This window comes from Aquarana catesbeiana, linkage group LG07, assembly GCF_042186555.1.
Source record: "Aquarana catesbeiana isolate 2022-GZ linkage group LG07, ASM4218655v1, whole genome shotgun sequence".
NCBI classification, from domain to species: Eukaryota; Metazoa; Chordata; class Amphibia; order Anura; family Ranidae; genus Aquarana; species Aquarana catesbeiana.
This window is the reverse complement of record NC_133330.1, coordinates 194,356,574-194,376,878: the sequence shown is the minus strand read 5'-3', so window position 1 is coordinate 194,376,878 and position 20,305 is coordinate 194,356,574. Positions and strand designations below refer to the sequence as shown.

General features: G+C 51.0%; 1 protein-coding gene across 1 annotated transcript in view; it reads right to left on the bottom strand.

Moving 5' to 3' along the window:
- KIF14 (kinesin family member 14) overlaps positions 1–20,305 on the bottom strand; it is a 162,775-nt gene that overhangs the window by 120,492 nt on the left and 21,978 nt on the right. Inside the window, exons 2-3 of the mRNA XM_073592947.1 lie at positions 2,966–3,985; positions 782–1,036 (exon numbers count right to left, since the gene is read on the bottom strand). Coding sequence (XP_073449048.1) covers positions 782–1,036; positions 2,966–3,855 — 1,145 coding nt within the window. The 5' untranslated portion in view covers positions 3,856–3,985. The remainder of the gene's footprint in view (positions 1–781; positions 1,037–2,965; positions 3,986–20,305) is intronic.

Below are 20,305 nucleotides of genomic sequence, written 5' to 3'. Positions count from 1 at the left end.
AAACCCTCTGCTTCTCAGCCTTGAGATGGACAGAGGACTATGGTATGTGTAGTGTGCATAGAGCAGTGCATGTGACCACAATGAACGCGTATTGCTCGTTTAGAAAAAAATGGAAGTGAGAAATGATTCCATGAACAAAAAAAAAAAAAAAAAAAAAAAAACGCAAACACACACACAAACGCAAACACAAGCGCAAACGCAAACAAAACCAAGACGAAACCCCTTTTACTTTTTTTGCCATTTGTGTTTCTGCCAGGGAGCATCCTGTCCTGATGAGGTGAACTTAAATGAGGAGAAATCTCCCCGATTTTTTAAAATCATTTCCATCTCTCAAAAGTTAAAGTGGTTGTAAAGGCAGAAGGCTTTTTATCTTCATGCATTCTATGCAAGAAAATAAAAAAAACCTACTGGGTGCAGCAGCGCCCCTAATACTTACCTGAGGTCCATCAAGATCCATCGATGTCGCAGGAGTTCCTCAGCTGCCCGGGACTCCCTTCCTCATTAGCTGAAACAGCAGCACGGCGCCACTGGCTCCTGCTGCTGTCAAAGTCAGTGAGCCTATCAGGAGAGAAAGTGGGCAGGGCCGGACAGCGGCTCAGTGTCTGAATGGACACAGGGAGCAATAGCTCGGCTCAGGTCCTCCCATAGCAAGCTAATCATTTTATATACTTTAAATATAAACCAATTTTGATAGACTTATAAAATCTTGGTCAGCTATCTTTTTTTTTTTTTTTTAATATATTATTTCACCAGCGCACGATTCATTCATTTTTTTACATACGTGTAGGACTTCCCAGATCCAGTCTGTCCATAGGCAAACAAACAAGCATTGTATCCCTGGAGAGAAGACTCTAAGAGAGGAACAGCTAGCTTCTCATATACTTCTTCTTGACCTGCATAGTATGGATCTGATTTATTGAAGGACCAAAATGAAAAGCCAAAGAGGAAGTTATGGCGATCCTTGGAGTCTGGTGGTTGAACAACGGTTTCCTTCCCATTCATAAATACCACTTGGGTGGCATTCTCATTCCGTTCCCTAGAACAACCAGAATCGTTATTAGCTAAATTTATTACATATGTCAACATATATTCTTAGCAAAACCAGGTAACGGCACATTTTAAAAACCTAAATTTACACAAATCGACATGTGTTAGTGCCCCACGTGCATGCATCACAATATTCCTTTTATATCAATCTATTTAGTAAAAATAATGTAAAAAAAAAAATCTTGGCATCTAGTGTTGCTATAAAAACTTGTTTTTGTAAATTTTAAAGCCCAACCCCATTCAAAAAAAAATGTGGTTTTAAATAAAGCCAGAATGAATTGGAGCCTCTCTTCAGACTTTATTGCTGTCTGTGCCTCTACTGAAAAGATTTCTTATAGCTACACCCCCTGCAACATTTTCACCCCCCCAGCGATCATAGATGTTAGAAGAGGAGAGGGGACATTTTTAAAGACTAGTTGGGATGAGACTGGAATTTTACTTTATCCACTTCAGCTCCTAAAGATTTTACCCCCTTCGTGACCAGGTCAATTTTTGCTAATCGGCACTGTGCTACTTTAAAGCAGAGCTCCACCCAAAAGGGGAAATTCCGCTTTAAGGATTCATCCTCCCGCTCCTCTTGAAGAATTTGCACTTTTGAGGAGCGGGTACCCGATTTTGACAGGTACCCACTTCCACCACCTAGCCGGAAGATCTCCTCTCTCCCTCCCCCCTGCAGTTTTTTGGGACACAAGTCCTAGAGACTGCATCCACCATTCACGATGCACAGCGCTGCTCGGGCATGCGCAGTGGGCACCCGGCTGTGAAGCTGCAAGCTGCCACAGTTCGGTACCCATAGTTGAGATGCCGACGCAAGAAGACAGCGGGTGAAACCGACTGGATTGGACAGGCGAGTGTCTGTTTTTTTAATAGTCAGCAGCCACAGTTTTTGTAGCTGCTGACTAATTTTTTTCACAGGAGACGAACTCTTTAACTGGTAAATGCAAGTCATGCAACACTGTGCCCAAATAAAATTGATATAATTTTTCACACAAACAGAGCTTTCTTTTGGTGGTATTTGATCACCACTGGGTTTACTTCTTTCTTGCGATATAAACAATAAATACAAATAAAAACTATTTTTTTTCTGCTATAAAACATATGTAATAAAAAATGTTTTTAAAATCAAAATGTTTTAATAAAATTTTGGCTAAAATGTATTCTGCTACGTTTTTGATAAAAAAAAATCCAAACAAGTGTATCTTGATTGGTTTGCATGAAAGTCATAGCATTTACAAACTATGGTATATATACACTGGAATTTTTACTCTTATTTTCTTTATACTGCTAATGGCAGCGATCAACGACTTAAAATGGGATTGTGATAGTGTAGCGGAAAATCTGACACTAACTGATGCTGGAGGAACTGACTAATTGTCACCGACACCACCAGTGACATTAATAAAGTGATCATTGATAATACCATACACTGTCACTGTACTAGTGACACTGGATGAGAAGGTGTTAACATCTAGGGCATTAAATATGTGCCTATGTGTAGTGTGTGTAAAGTGTGCTGCTTTTTACTAATGATCTCTCAGTTCCTGCTTTACAGGAATGAGAAACTGACAGATTGCTCCCTCTGTACAGAGCTCTGTGTTAAATGTCAACACAGAGCCCTCGACTGTGAATGTACACATCCGATCAGCAGGGGACTTGTTGACAGGCTCCCGCTGTGTACGATCACACCGTCAGCTGGCCAGGGGGTGTGCATGTGCTCTAAACCCGGAAGTAGGCAGCGACGTACAGGCGGGCAGTCGTTAAGTAGGTGCTGTATCAGATTTTTTTTTTTTTAAATGGGGAGCCATAGTTTAAAAAAAAAAAAAAAAAAAAAAAAACAAAACAAAAAAACCACAAGGATTTTCAGAACACAAATAGTCAGTGTAGAACTATAAAGCATCAACAAATGTATCTCACAAACCTTTTGCTGAATGGCCTAACTCTCACGGCGACAGTCACTGCACAGTTCTCCTCTTTGCGATGTTCATTCTCATCATTAAGAAGCAAGCTGACCGCTTCATCTTTAACATGTAAAGATTCAGATGGAATAGTGGGTACTCCCGTTTTTTCTGGGCGTCCATTTGTACCAGGTATCCTTCTCGGGGTGGTAGGTAATGTGCTTACTGGACGTTTTGGTGTTATGGCAGGGCTTCTTAGCTCCTTTGTGGATGCAGACCTGTAGAGCCCAGACGCTCCACTCTTTGGTGTTTTCTGTCTATCCAAACCTCCATTTTTTGCAATAGGAGTCTTTATTAGATCTTGCCCTTTGTTGCCAGAACTATTGGATGTATCATTTCCCTTTGCATTCCTACCAGAAGGAATCTTCACGTCCTCACAAGATCTAGACACATGTGTATTTTGCGTTTTTAGGCCATTTACAAGAGATTTTGGTTGGAAAGGTTTCCAATTTGCACCATTCAAACCTTTTGTTCTAAATTCAGGTTGATTGTTAGCTGTATTGCTGACTGTGTTGGATTGTGTTAATCCAGAATTCACTTGCTGCTTTTCAAAGAGAGTTTTGACTTTACCACATTCACCTGGATTTTTGACCGTGTCATCTTTTTCGATGCATCCAGTTCTGAGCCTCCTTTGTAAAGTCAGACGTATTTCAGGCTCAGGCTGTTGAATGACATCTTTGTCTGAACTCTTCTCCAGACCAGGGGACTCTTCAACTATGGTCTCCCTCTTCTGAAGCTTTAACCTTGGCTCTAGTTTGTGTGTTACTAGAGACCTAACATTTTTGCATGCAGATAATACATATGTTCTGTTTATATCTCTGGTGTTACTAGGTTGGTGGCCTTTATGCGACATATCAAAAATAATAAACAGGAGTCCTTCAGGAGGAATGACAATTTTTGTTGGTGCAATAAATGTATTCTGGTCTCATCTCGCCATAGTATTTTCTCAAACACTTGCAACAGTGATAATTCTTGAGAGCGTTCTGGAGGGAAAAAAAAAATTAAACCGCATGAAATGCTACATTACATGCATTTTAAAAAAAAAGCGTTTGTAATCCTAATAAAAATTTTTTATATATATATATATATATATATATATATATATATATATATATATATATATATACACATACACATACATATACACACACACACACACACATACATACATATATACACACACACACACACATACATACATACATATACACACACACACACACACACACATACATACATACATACATATACACACACACACACATTATATACACATATATACACACACACACACACACACACACACACATACAGTATTTATTGGCATATAACACGCACATTCATTTTAAGAGGGAAGTTTCTGGAAAAAACTTAAATTTTAAATAAGGAACTTTGAAGCAAAATAAGGGCCAGGGCCCATCTGCAGCCTCACCATTGCCATCAATGCCTATCTGCAGTCTCATGAATGCAACCTCACAAGTGCCATCAATGCAGCAGCCTCAACACTGCTATCAGTGCAGCCTGATCGATGCCCATCTGCAGCCTAGAGGGGACAGGGAAGGGGGCGGGACAAGACAAGATTACATACAGTGAGAATCTCCTATGATAGACAGAACAGTGGTCCAATTGCAGCCCAGGAGACGGGACTTCCTATTACAGAGGCCGCCAAGTAAACAGGAGATTCTCACTGTTGTAATCTGACTCCGCTCGTCCTGACCCCTCCGAGGCAGCTAAAACTGAAGTATCGGCGTATAACACGCACACGCTATTTGTACTGGATTTTCTGGGCTAAAGAATGCGTGTTATACACCAATAAATACAGTATAATTTTATATATATATATATATATATATATATATATATATATATATATATACACACACACACACACACACACACACACACACACACACACCCTGTTTCTTTAACTGGTTCAATACCGGGCATTTTCACCCCCTTCCTTCCCAGACCAATTTTTAGTTTTCAGCGCTGTCGCAATTTAAACGACAATTGCGCAGTCGTGCGACGTTGTACCCAAACAAAATTTACATCCTTTTTTCCCCCCACAAATAGAGCTTTCTTTTGGTGGTATTTGATCACCTCTGCGGTTTTTATTTTTTGCGCTATAAACAAAAGAAGAGCGACAATTTTGAAAAAAAAACACAATATTTTTTACTTTTTGCTATAATAAATATCCCAATTTAAAAAAAAAAAAAAACACATTTTTTTCCTCAGTTTCGGCCGATACATATTCTTCTACATATTTTTGGTAAAAAAAAAATAAATAAAAAAAAATCGCAATAAGCGCATATTGATTGGTTTGCGCAAAAGTTATAGCGTCAATAAAATACGGGATAGATTTATGGCATTTTTTAAAAAAAAATTTTTTTTTTTTTTTTTTTTACTAGTAATAGCGGCAATCGCAATTTTTTTTTCATGACATTATGGCGGACACATCGAACACTTGACACATTTTTGGGACCATTCACATTTATACAACGATCAATGCTATAAAATTGCATTGATTACTGTGTAAATGTGACAGGCAGTGAAGGGGTTAACCACTAGGGGGCGGGGAGGGGTTAAATGTGTTTCCTAGGGAATGCTTCTAACTGTAGGGGGAGGGGACGAAAAAGGGGAGGGGACGAAAAAGGGGAGGAGACCGATCAGTGTTCTTCCGTTCTGGGAACACAGATCGCTCTCCTCTGAGCTGACAGGACGTGGATCTCTGCGTTTACACACAGAGATCCACGGTCCGGCCCGGTTAACGGGCAATCGCGGGTGCCCGGCGGACATCGCGCCCGCCGGGCACACGCACTGGGTCCCGAGCAACGCAGCGCGCGCCCCCTAGACAACCGGGAACCCGAGGCCGTCATATGACGTCCACCCAGGATGGGAGATCCCATCTGTGGACGTCATATTACTATAGGCGGGTAGGGAAGTGGTTAAAAGCATGTTATACAGCACAGTGCTTGTGCTATTTAATTTGGCCCCCCTGTATCACCTGAAATACAGGGGGAGGGCAGAAACTTGCAGGATCAGCCAGGTAAACTGACCACGGTTTATCATGGCTGCTGAGCCCTGACACCGTGGTTAGTTTACATGCCCCTGTCATCCGCAGCTCTTCTCTGTTCTCCTGTGTCCTCTCCCCCCTCCCCTCCCCTCCCCTCCCCTCCCCGTCAGCTCTGTGTGTGACCAGTGTCCTCCCCGCCCCTCCCTCCCTGCTGCTATACAATGTAAAATAACGATCCGTCCTTGGTAGAATCCCCACTGTTATAACCGGTTATATCGCTCTCTGCCTTGGTTTTATAAAAATGAAGACGCGCAATACCTTACTGAAGGGCGCCGCTGAGCGGTCACCTGACTGTCCAAGGCTCTCCTCCCGGCTGACGTCAAAGGGAACCTCAGCAGTCCTCAGAGCAGGGCAGGAGAGCGTCGGGACATCAGCTGACTGCACAGTGGCCCTTCAAAATAAGGTATTGCTCCACATTATAAATCAAAGGCAGTGAGCGATATAACAGGTTATAAACAGGAGGGGATTCTACTAAGGACCCATAATGGCTTAACAGCAACTTAAAAAAAAAAAAAAAACACTTCTCTTTTCTTATGAATTCTTAAGACTCATACTTACTTAGGTGGATGCAGCATTGAACCGATGCATCTGTCCCCCGCCACCTCTTCACTGAGAACTGAGCCACCAAACACTGCTGATGGTTTGGTTCTCATCTCCCAGAGTGGAAAGTTGCTGCCCGTCAGTCAGCAGCTCTCCTGCTCTGCTCCTCCACGCTTATTGTAGCACTGAACTATGGAGGGGTGGGCAACTCCTTTAAGTAAATATGCACTTTCAGTGCTTACATTTCCATGTTTACCATTAAATTTGCAAAAAACCCACTATATGTTTGGAATGGGTTAAAGGAGTTGTAAAATCTCAAGGTTTTTCACCCTAATGCATTAAGGTGAAAAACCTGTGCTGCAGCTCTCCCCCCCCCCCCCCCCCCCTTTTTCTTACCTGAACCCGATCGTTCCAGCGTCAAGGACAAGCCCAGCAGTTCCCAGTCACCGTCTTGGGTCCTCATTGGATAGAATAATTGACAGCAGCGGGAGCAAATGGCTCTTGCTACTGTCAATCAAATCCAGTGACATGGGAGCCGAAGCCGAGTCCTGCTGTCTGTGTCAATGGACGCAGTAGCAGGACGCGGGAGCGCACACGAACGAGTGCCCCCATGGAATGCTGCTCTCCGTGGGGGTGCACTCAATGAAGAGGGAGGGGCCAGGAGCGCACCTGGGGGACCCCAGAAAAGGAGGATCGAGGCCGCTCTGTGCAAAACCCTTGCACAGAGCAGGTTAGTATGACTTTTTTTTTTAATTAAAACAACAAACAACCCTTTAAAAACAGGCAGCAAAGAGGTGACATATCGCCTCTTAGTGGTTTGCCAATCGCCCTCTGAATTTTTTTTTTTTTTTTTTATTATTATTTCAGCGCTTTACACAAACTATATATTGTACATTCACATCAGTCCCTGCCCTCAAGGAGCTTAAAATCTAAGGTCCCTGTTGACATTTATACATACACATAACTAGGGCCAATTTAGACAGGAGCCAATTAACCTATCAGCATGTCTTTAGAATTTAGGAGGAAACCCGAGAACCCGGAGGAAACCCACGCGGGTACAGGGGGAACATGCAAACTCCACGAAGGTAGCGTCATATTTGGGATTTGAACCAATGACCCTAGTGTTGCTAAGCGAAAGTGCTAACCATTTGGCCACAGTGCTACCCCAGAAATTCACTGCAGATTGCTTTTCAGAGTGGTGACAAGGGCTGGGTGAATGAGCCCCCTATAGATTGAATGATTTCTGGCTGTGAGAAGGTTGAGAAAAAAAAAAAAAAAAAAGTAACATGTGCCTTTAAAATTACAGCAGGTATTTTATTAAAGTAGAGCTTCACCCTCTCAATTGACATTGAATATTTTTTTTCCTTATGCTGCTAACACTAGTAAATAGGTAGGAAAAGTATATCATATTTGCTCGTTGTAAACCTTTTTTTGTACATTTCTTCAGCTTCTTCCTGGTTTCTGGCCTAGGCAGATGATGCCATACATCCCAAGACTCTTCAGAAGAAGGGGTTGTTTTCTCAGCTAAGTACACCCTCCTGCATGCATGCCTGAGCTAAGGGCAGATGGATTCCAGGAAGCCATCCCCAGACCTCCAGCTTCACCTCAGACCACCCACGCCTCTCTCCATGTCTGGCATCCTCGTGTGGTTGAAGCAGTCTCACGGGCACGGGCTGATGACGTCACTTCTGGCGCACAGGCAGGAAGTGATGAGGTGACAGGAAGTCATGCGGTGGCCATCTTGGTACACCCACAGGAGGAAATCCTGGCCTGTACCAGGGAGAGGAAGGCAGGCACGTTATCCACAGGGACGGCACCATATCCACAGAGCCGTTCCGGGTCCTCCTCACCAGTGTAAATAAAGGGCACTGGCAGAAGATGGCGCTGGGTTACTTCCTGGACAGTGAACATGGAAGACCTGGGGACTGCGGATGCAGGTCTGGAGGCGCCATCACTTAACTTTGGCCCTAAGGTAAGGCAACGGGAGCTAGGGGGCTCCCATCTTCCATTTCTTACCCTCCTGTGGTGCAGGCACTGGGACATTTTTTGTAGATGCAGGGGTATAACCTCCCTCTAGTTGTAGGGTTGAGTCACATATAGCAGCAGCACAAGTCCTGGTGGTGGGCCTTTTTTCAAAATTCTAAGGCAGGAATTTCTTCTATCCACCTGAGTGTTTTCTTTCCATTCAGTTTTATGCTTCAGTTGAAGTAACACTGGTTTGGTTTATCCTTTGGTTATTTGCAGGACAAAAAAATAAAACAAATAAAATAATAATAATAATAATAATAATAATCATAATAATAATAATCATCATAATCATCGAGAGCCCCCAAAAAAGGCAGATGCTTCTAGGAAGAGATGCCCAGTCTGTACTAGGAAAATGCCCTCTGGTTGGAAAAAGGACATATGTCAAGATTACATTAATAACCTGGTCAAAAAAGAAAACCCCGCTATTCAAAAATGTAATGGATTCAATGAAAAAGAAGATGAAGCAGATCTAAAGTTGTTCAAACCTCGTGCACAGGATTCCGGGGCAGATCCCGGCACCAGCACATCTGGCACCAGCACCAGGGTGATGCCGATAACCCCTTCTTTCAGGCAGGTGTAGAGCTGCACAATTAATCGTTAAAAAATTGTGATCTCGATTCACCCCCTCTGACGATCTGTCCTGCTGAGTTTGCTGATTCTTTCATATAAACAAGTGGAGAGATTATCTGCTCACTCAGCTGTCAAAAGAAAGCATCGGGCAGTCTGCCAAGTTTATAACCAAGCTTCCTTCTTAGATCAAAGGGATAGAACTTCTGTGTAAACAAATAACCCAGGCAATTTGCCAAGTTTTAAACAACTGTAAATGCAGAAAGTTTAACCACTTAAAGTCTAAGGCCCCTTTCACACGAGGCGGACTCCGCTTCCACGGAGCCTGCCTCGGTCCACCGGCTCAGCGGGAGATTTCTCCGTTGATCTCCGCTGAGCCAGCGGAGGACAGGTCCCTCTCTGCTCACTGAGCGGGGAGGGGCTGGTCAGGCGCCGCTGCCGCCTATGGAGGGATCGGATGAAAACGATAGCGATGGATCTGGACGTAGGGCCATCCGTCTGCTTTTAGCGGATCGGACCAGGTCGGATGTCAGCGGACATGTCTCCGCTGACATCCGTCGCTCCATAGGCTAACATGGAGCGCCCGTTCAGGTCCGATCGTGTGAAAGGGGCCTTAATCTTTTTCTGACACTTTAAGTTAAAATCAATATTTTTTGATAAAAAAAATTACTTGGAACCCCCAAACATTATATATACATATATATTTTAGCAGAGACCCTAGGGAATAAAATGGCAATTGCTGCAATATTTTATGTCATACTGTATTTTCCCAGCGGTCTTTCAAATGCAATTTTTTGGGAAAAAAATACACTTCAATAAATAAAAAAAATAACGAAACAGCAAAGTTAGCACAATTTTTTTTGTTTTAACGTGAAAGATGATATTACGCCGCGAGAATCGCAAGAGAATCAGGATCTATCCTCTAAGCAAAAAAATCGTGATTCTCATTTTAGCCAGAATCGTGCAGCTCTAGGCAGGTGACACCTGATCGAGGGATACTGGAGGAAAGCTTGGTGTCAGTCTCGGATTCCGATGAAAGGGATTTTAACCACTTCAGCCCTGGAAGATTTTACCCCCTTAATGACCAGAGCATTTTTTGAGATACGGCACTGCGTCACTTTAACTGACAATTGCGCGGTCGTGCGTCGTTGTACCCAAACAAAATTGACATGCCTTTTTTTCACCCACAAATAGAGCTTTCTTTTGGTGGTAATTGATCACCTCTACGTTCTGTTTTTTGCGCTATAAACAAAAAATATTTATATATATATATATATATATATATATATATATATATATATATATATATATATATATATATATATACATACATATATACATACATACATATATACATATATACACACACACACACACACACACACACATACACTTTAGGCCGATATATATTCTACTACATATTTTTGGTAACAAAAAAAAATAAATAAAAAAAAAAAAAAAAGGGGGTAGATTTATATGTCATTTTATTTATTTATTTATTTTTTTTTTACTACTAATGGCGGTGATCTGCAATTTTTAAATCGGGACTGCGACATTGCGGCGGACAGATCGGACACTATTATGGGACCATTGAAAATTTATACAGCGGTCAGAGCTTCAAATAGCCACTGATCACTGTATAAATATCACTGACAGGGAAGGGGTTAAACACTAGGGGGCGATCAAGGAGTTAACTGTGCTCCCTCAGTGTGTTCCAACTGGGAATGGGCTACCTAGGATATGACAGATGTTGGATAGCAACATGATCTAATATCATATTTCTGGAGGTTTACGTCCTGGTTGATACAGCCAGAAGGCCTAAGTTGGAAGTTGCAAGTTGACCCAGCAGGGTGTTGATTCATGCCCCCTGACAGGGGAGTAGAGCCTGGCTACAGAACACCTGGTGTGATAAAGATTGACGTGCTTGATTAGCATGTCTGCAAACAAAGCTTCAAAGAAAGCCACTGCTGCCAAGATGACTGATGGGTTAAGCTACAGAAGATCAAAGGCCAAGATGTATATGAAGATTTGACCCAGTTCGGACAGTGGCGATTCATGGACAAATGCTGCCCCCTAGAGGCCAAAGTACAGCCAATAATATAATCTTTTGAGAAGTACTGCCCCAATAAATGCTGATTTGTCTTAAGTCTAAATGAGAGGGTATTGGGGTTGGGTTTGAATGGTGGAGGGAGAGAGGGAGAGAGAGGGACAGAGGGAGAGAGAGGGACAGAGGGAGAGAGAGGGACAGAGGGAGAGAGAGGGACAGAGGGAGAGAGAGGGACAGAGGGAGAGAGAGGGACAGAGGGAGAGAGAGGGACAGAGGGAGAGAGAGAGAGATCTGGTGGCCATGTCTATTCTTCAAAAAATATGCTTGAGGAGAACGTGATAAATTAACCGCTTGCCGCCCGTCATATGATGGCCAGGCGGCGCGGCTCTTTCTGGATGGGCGTCATATGGGCATTGGGCATAGCTGTTTACCACGTGATCAGCCGTGATCAAGTCACAGTCGTTCACAGATGGTACCTCCCCCACTTTGCACGGTGCACGAGCGCGATCACGAGCGTGCTGCGCGTGCACGTCAATGGCAGCGTGTTCCCAAGAACAATGCTCGTCACCGACGCTGGTAAACAGCCATTGGCCAGCGGCTGTTTACCACGTGATCGGCTGTGACCCTTTCACAGCCAATCAATAAATGTAAACAGAGTGGTAACAACATGTTACCGGGTTCTCCTCCTCACTAGGGCTGGGAGATTTATCAAAAAAAAAAAAAAAAAAAAAACTCGATTCACGATTCAAATTTTTTTTTTTTTTTTGACACCGCGCCGGTCCTGAGGAGCTGCGGGCAGGAGTTTTTAGGCGAGGCCGCAGCTTTGGCCTAGTCCTAGTCCTAGTCCGAAGCCACAGCCTCACCTAAAAACTCCTGCCCGCAGCTCCTCAGGACCAGCGCGATGAAAAAAAAAAAAAAAAATCGAATCGATTTGCTTAAATTTTGAATCGATTTGACCTCTCAACTTGATTCAAGATTTAAATCGATTTTTCCCCAGCCCTACTCCTCACACACCGATCGTGTGTGAGAAGGAGATTGCGTTAACATCTCGTTACCACTTACAGTGTACACCAATCACTGATTGCGCCCCCCCCAATAAAGAGGACCTGTCACAGTCCATCAGAGTACCCGAGCACCCGTCACCAGGCCAGAGTACCCGAGCACCCGTCACCAGGCCAGAGTACCCGAGCACCCGTCACCAGGCCAGAGTACCCGAGCACCCGTCACCAGGCCAGAGTACCCGAGCACCCGTCACCAGGCCAGAGTACCCGAGCACCCGTCACCAGGCCAGAGTACCCGAGCACCCGTCACCAGGCCAGAGTACCCGAGCACCCGTCACCAGGCCAGAGTACCCGAGCACCCGTCACCAGGCCAGAGTACCCGAGCACCCGTCACCAGGCCAGAGTACCCGAGCACCCGTCACCAGGCCAGAGTACCCGAGCACCCGTCACCAGGCCAGAGTACCCGAGCACCCGTCACCAGGCCAGAGTACCCGAGCACCCGTCACCAGGCCAGAGTACCCGAGCACCCGTCACCAGGCCAGAGTACCCGAGCACCCGTCACCAGGCCAGAGTACCCGAGCACCCGTCACCAGGCCAGAGTACCCGAGCACCCGTCACCAGGCCAGAGTACCCGAGCACCCGTCACCAGGCCAGAGTACCCGAGCACCCGTCACCAGGCCAGAGTACCCGAGCACCCGTCACCAGGCCAGAGTACCCGAGCACCCGTCACCAGGCCAGAGTACCCGAGCACCCGTCACCAGGCCAGAGTACCCGAGCACCCGTCACCAGGCCAGAGTACCCGAGCACCCGTCACCAGGCCAGAGTACCCGAGCACCCGTCACCAGGCCAGAGTACCCGAGCACCCGTCACCAGGCCAGAGTACCCGAGCACCCGTCACCAGGCCAGAGTACCCGAGCACCCGTCACCAGGCCAGAGTACCCGAGCACCCGTCACCAGGCCAGAGTACCCGAGCACCCGTCACCAGGCCAGAGTACCCGAGCACCCGTCACCAGGCCAGAGTACCCGAGCACCCGTCACCAGGCCAGAGTACCCGAGCACCCGTCACCAGGCCAGAGTACCCGAGCACCCGTCACCAGGCCAGAGTACCCGAGCACCCGTCACCAGGCCAGAGTACCCGAGCACCCGTCACCAGGCCAGAGTACCCGAGCACCCGTCACCAGGCCAGAGTACCCGAGCACCCGTCACCAGGCCAGAGTACCCGAGCACCCGTCACCAGGCCAGAGTACCCGAGCACCCGTCACCAGGCCAGAGTACCCGAGCACCCGTCACCAGGCCAGAGTACCCGAGCACCCGTCACCAGGCCAGAGTACCCGAGCACCCGTCACCAGGCCAGAGTACCCGAGCACCCGTCACCAGGCCAGAGTACCCGAGCACCCGTCACCAGGCCAGAGTACCCGAGCACCCGTCACCAGGCCAGAGTACCCGAGCACCCGTCACCAGGCCAGAGTACCCGAGCACCCGTCACCAGGCCAGAGTACCCGAGCACCCGTCACCAGGCCAGAGTACCCGAGCACCCGTCACCAGGCCAGAGTACCCGAGCACCCGTCACCAGGCCAGAGTACCCGAGCACCCGTCACCAGGCCAGAGTACCCGAGCACCCGTCACCAGGCCAGAGTACCCGAGCACCCGTCACCAGGCCAGAGTACCCGAGCACCCGTCACCAGGCCAGAGTACCCGAGCACCCGTCACCAGGCCAGAGTACCCGAGCACCCGTCACCAGGCCAGAGTACCCGAGCACCCGTCACCAGGCCAGAGTACCCGAGCACCCGTCACCAGGCCAGAGTACCCGAGCACCCGTCACCAGGCCAGAGTACCCGAGCACCCGTCACCAGGCCAGAGTACCCGAGCACCCGTCACCAGGCCAGAGTACCCGAGCACCCGTCACCAGGCCAGAGTACCCGAGCACCCGTCACCAGGCCAGAGTACCCGAGCACCCGTCACCAGGCCAGAGTACCCGAGCACCCGTCACCAGGCCAGAGTACCCGAGCACCCGTCACCAGGCCAGAGTACCCGAGCACCCGTCACCAGGCCAGAGTACCCGAGCACCCGTCACCAGGCCAGAGTACCCGAGCACCCGTCACCAGGCCAGAGTACCCGAGCACCCGTCACCAGGCCAGAGTACCCGAGCACCCGTCACCAGGCCAGAGTACCCGAGCACCCGTCACCAGGCCAGAGTACCCGAGCACCCGTCACCAGGCCAGAGTACCCGAGCACCCGTCACCAGGCCAGAGTACCCGAGCACCCGTCACCAGGCCAGAGTACCCGAGCACCCGTCACCAGGCCAGAGTACCCGAGCACCCGTCACCAGGCCAGAGTACCCGAGCACCCGTCACCAGGCCAGAGTACCCGAGCACCCGTCACCAGGCCAGAGTACCCGAGCACCCGTCACCAGGCCAGAGTACCCGAGCACCCGTCACCAGGCCAGAGTACCCGAGCACCCGTCACCAGGCCAGAGTACCCGAGCACCCGTCACCAGGCCAGAGTACCCGAGCACCCGTCACCAGGCCAGAGTACCCGAGCACCCGTCACCAGGCCAGAGTACCCGAGCACCCGTCACCAGGCCAGAGTACCCGAGCACCCGTCACCAGGCCAGAGTACCCGAGCACCCGTCACCAGGCCAGAGTACCCGAGCACCCGTCACCAGGCCAGAGTACCCGAGCACCCGTCACCAGGCCAGAGTACCCGAGCACCCGTCACCAGGCCAGAGTACCCGAGCACCCGTCACCAGGCCAGAGTACCCGAGCACCCGTCACCAGGCCAGAGTACCCGAGCACCCGTCACCAGGCCAGAGTACCCGAGCACCCGTCACCAGGCCAGAGTACCCGAGCACCCGTCACCAGGCCAGAGTACCCGAGCACCCGTCACCAGGCCAGAGTACCCGAGCACCCGTCACCAGGCCAGAGTACCCGAGCACCCGTCACCAGGCCAGAGTACCCGAGCACCCGTCACCAGGCCAGAGTACCCGAGCACCCGTCACCAGGCCAGAGTACCCGAGCACCCGTCACCAGGCCAGAGTACCCGAGCACCCGTCACCAGGCCAGAGTACCCGAGCACCCGTCACCAGGCCAGAGTACCCGAGCACCCGTCACCAGGCCAGAGTACCCGAGCACCCGTCACCAGGCCAGAGTACCCGAGCACCCGTCACCAGGCCAGAGTACCCGAGCACCCGTCACCAGGCCAGAGTACCCGAGCACCCGTCACCAGGCCAGAGTACCCGAGCACCCGTCACCAGGCCAGAGTACCCGAGCACCCGTCACCAGGCCAGAGTACCCGAGCACCCGTCACCAGGCCAGAGTACCCGAGCACCCGTCACCAGGCCAGAGTACCCGAGCACCCGTCACCAGGCCAGAGTACCCGAGCACCCGTCACCAGGCCAGAGTACCCGAGCACCCGTCACCAGGCCAGAGTACCCGAGCACCCGTCACCAGGCCAGAGTACCCGAGCACCCGTCACCAGGCCAGAGTACCCGAGCACCCGTCACCAGGCCAGAGTACCCGAGCACCCGTCACCAGGCCAGAGTACCCGAGCACCCGTCACCAGGCCAGAGTACCCGAGCACCCGTCACCAGGCCAGAGTACCCGAGCACCCGTCACCAGGCCAGAGTACCCGAGCACCCGTCACCAGGCCAGAGTACCCGAGCACCCGTCACCAGGCCAGAGTACCCGAGCACCCGTCACCAGGCCAGAGTACCCGAGCACCCGTCACCAGGCCAGAGTACCCGAGCACCCGTCACCAGGCCAGAGTACCCGAGCACCCGTCACCAGGCCAGAGTACCCGAGCACCCGTCACCAGGCCAGAGTACCCGAGCACCCGTCACCAGGCCAGAGTACCCGAGCACCCGTCACCAGGCCAGAGTACCCGAGCACCCGTCACCAGGCCAGAGTACCCGAGCACCCGTCACCAGGCCAGAGTACCCGAGCACCCGTCACCAGGCCAGAGTACCCGAGCACCCGTCACCAGGCCAGAGTACCCGAGCACCCGTCACCAGGCCAGAGTACCCGAGCACCCGTCACCAGGCCAGAGTACCCGAGCACCCGTCACCAGGCCAGAGTACCCGAGCACCCGTCACCAGGCCAGAGTACCCGAGCACCCGTCACCAGGCCAGAGTACCCGAGCACCCGTCACCAGGCCAGAGTACCCGAGCACCCGTCACCAGGCCAGAGTACCCGAGCACCCGTCACCAGGCCAGAGTACCCGAGCACCCGTCACCAGGCCAGAGTACCCGAGCACCCGTCACCAGGCCAGAGTACCCGAGCACCCGTCACCAGGCCAGAGTACCCGAGCACCCGTCACCAGGCCAGAGTACCCGAGCACCCGTCACCAGGCCAGAGTACCCGAGCACCCGTCACCAGGCCAGAGTACCCGAGCACCCGTCACCAGGCCAGAGTACCCGAGCACCCGTCACCAGGCCAGAGTACCCGAGCACCCGTCACCAGGCCAGAGTACCCGAGCACCCGTCACCAGGCCAGAGTACCCGAGCACCTGTCACCAGGCCAGAGTACCCGAGCACCTGTCACCAGGCCAGAGTACCCGAGCACCTGTCACCAGGCCAGAGTACCCGAGCACCTGTCACCAGGCCAGAGTACCCGAGCACCTGTCACCAGGCCAGAGTACCCGAGCACCTGTCACCAGGCCAGAGTACCCGAGCACCTGTCACCAGGCCAGAGTACCCGAGCACCTGTCACCAGGCCAGAGTACCCGAGCACCTGTCACCAGGCCAGAGTACCCGAGCACCTGTCACCAGGCCAGAGTACCCGAGCACCTGTCACCAGGCCAGAGTACCCGAGCACCTGTCACCAGGCCAGAGTACCCGAGCACCTGTCACCAGGCCAGAGTACCCGAGCACCTGTCACCAGGCCAGAGTACCCGAGCACCTGTCACCAGGCCAGAGTACCCGAGCACCTGTCACCAGGCCAGAGTACCCGAGCACCTGTCACCAGGCCAGAGTACCCGAGCACCTGTCACCAGGCCAGAGTACCCGAGCACCTGTCACCAGGCCAGAGTACCCGAGCACCTGTCACCAGGCCAGAGTACCCGAGCACCTGTCACCAGGCCAGAGTACCCGAGCACCTGTCACCAGGCCAGAGTACCCGAGCACCTGTCACCAGGCCAGAGTACCCGAGCACCTGTCACCAGGCCAGAGTACCCGAGCACCTGTCACCAGGCCAGAGTACCCGAGCACCTGTCACCAGGCCAGAGTACCCGAGCACCTGTCACCAGGCCAGAGTACCCGAGCACCTGTCACCAGGCCAGAGTACCCGAGCACCTGTCACCAGGCCAGAGTACCCGAGCACCTGTCACCAGGCCAGAGTACCCGAGCACCTGTCACCAGGCCAGAGTACCCGAGCACCTGTCACCAGGCCAGAGTACCCGAGCACCTGTCACCAGGCCAGAGTACCCGAGCACCTGTCACCAGGCCAGAGTACCCGAGCACCTGTCACCAGGCCAGAGTACCCGAGCACCTGTCACCAGGCCAGAGTACCCGAGCACCTGTCACCAGGCCAGAGTACCCGAGCACCTGTCACCAGGCCAGAGTACCCGAGCACCTGTCACCAGGCCAGAGTACCCGAGCACCTGTCACCAGGCCAGAGTACCCGAGCACCTGTCACCAGGCCAGAGTACCCGAGCACCTGTCACCAGGCCAGAGTACCCGAGCACCTGTCACCAGGCCAGAGTACCCGAGCACCTGTCACCAGGCCAGAGTACCCGAGCACCTGTCACCAGGCCAGAGTACCCGAGCACCTGTCACCAGGCCAGAGTACCCGAGCACCTGTCACCAGGCCAGAGTACCCGAGCACCTGTCACCAGGCCAGAGTACCCGAGCACCTGTCACCAGGCCAGAGTACCCGAGCACCTGTCACCAGGCCAGAGTACCCGAGCACCTGTCACCAGGCCAGAGTACCCGAGCACCTGTCACCAGGCCAGAGTACCCGAGCACCTGTCACCAGGCCAGAGTACCCGAGCACCTGTCACCAGGCCAGAGTACCCGAGCACCTGTCACCAGGCCAGAGTACCCGAGCACCTGTCACCAGGCCAGAGTACCCGAGCACCTGTCACCAGGCCAGAGTACCCGAGCACCTGTCACCAGGCCAGAGTACCCGAGCACCTGTCACCAGGCCAGAGTACCCGAGCACCTGTCACCAGGCCAGAGTACCCGAGCACCTGTCACCAGGCCAGAGTACCCGAGCACCTGTCACCAGGCCAGAGTACCCGAGCACCTGTCACCAGGCCAGAGTACCCGAGCACCTGTCACCAGGCCAGAGTACCCGAGCACCTGTCACCAGGCCAGAGTACCCGAGCACCTGTCACCAGGCCAGAGTACCCGAGCACCTGTCACCAGGCCAGAGTACCCGAGCACCTGTCACCAGGCCAGAGTACCCGAGCACCTGTCACCAGGCCAGAGTACCCGAGCACCTGTCACCAGGCCAGAGTACCCGAGCACCTGTCACCAGGCCAGAGTACCCGAGCACCTGTCACCAGGCCAGAGTACCCGAGCACCTGTCACCAGGCCAGAGTACCCGAGCACCTGTCACCAGGCCAGAGTACCCGAGCACCTGTCACCAGGCCAGAGTACCCGAGCACCTGTCACCAGGCCAGAGTACCCGAGCACCTGTCACCAGGCCAGAGTACCCGAGCACCTGTCACCAGGCCAGAGTACCCGAGCACCTGTCACCAGGCCAGAGTACCCGAGCACCTGTCACCAGGCCAGAGTACCCGAGCACCTGTCACCAGGCCAGAGTACCCGAGCACCTGTCACCAGGCCAGAGTACCCGAGCACCTGTCACCAGGCCAGAGTACCCGAGCACCTGTCACCAGGCCAGAGTACCCGAGCACCTGTCACCAGGCCAGAGTACCCGAGCACCTGTCACCAGGCCAGAGTACCCGAGCACCTGTCACCAGGCCAGAGTACCCGAGCACCTGTCACCAGGCCAGAGTACCCGAGCACCTGTCACCAGGCCAGAGTACCCGAGCACCTGTCACCAGGCCAGAGTACCCGAGCACCTGTCACCAGGCCAGAGTACCCGAGCACCTGTCACCAGGCCAGAGTACCCGAGCACCTGTCACCAGGCCAGAGTACCCGAGCACCTGTCACCAGGCCAGAGTACCCGAGCACCTGTCACCAGGCCAGAGTACCCGAGCACCTGTCACCAGGCCAGAGTACCCGAGTACCTGTCTGCAGATCAAGTTACCCGAGTACCTATTTGCAGCCCATGCCTCATAGAATATACCTTGGGGTGTTTGCTTTCCAAAATGTGATCATTTTGTGGGCAATTCCACTGTCCTGGTGCTCAAGGACCTTCAAAAGTGTGATAGGTAGGAATTAAATGAGATGGTGCAATTTATGCTCCTAGAACGCCTGACGGTACTACTTCAATGTTGGGCCTCTGTATGTGGCCAGGCTGTGTAAAAGTCTCACACATGTGGTATCGCCATACTCGGGAAGAGTAGCAGAATGTATTTTGGGGTGTAATTTTTGCTATATACATGCTATGTGTTAGAAATATCTTAAAAATTGACAAATTTGTGTAAAAAAAAAAAAAAAAATAATATACGTTTTCATTTTTTTCCACATTTTCCAAAAACTTCTGGGAAAAAAAAAAAAAAAATGAACCATTCAAAAGACTTATTATGCCTCATAGATTATACGTTGGGGTGTTTTCTTTCCAAAATGGATTCATTTTGTGGGCAATTCCATTGTCCTGGTGCTCCAGGGCCTTCAAAAGTGTAATAGGTGGTTAAGAAATGAGATGTGTCATTTATGCTTGTAGAACGCCTGAAGGTGCTACTTCAATGTTGGTCCTCTGTATGTGGCCAGGCTGTGTAAAAGTCTCACACACACGTGGTATCGCCATACTCGGGAAGAGTAGCAGAATGTATTTTGGGGTGTAACTTGCATGCATATGCTGTGATGATAAATAGCCTGATAATATGACAATTTTGTAAAAAAAAAAAAAAAAAAACCACACACACCACACCACCATCTTCATTTTGCAAAGAATTGTGGGAAAAAAAATTACAACTTAAA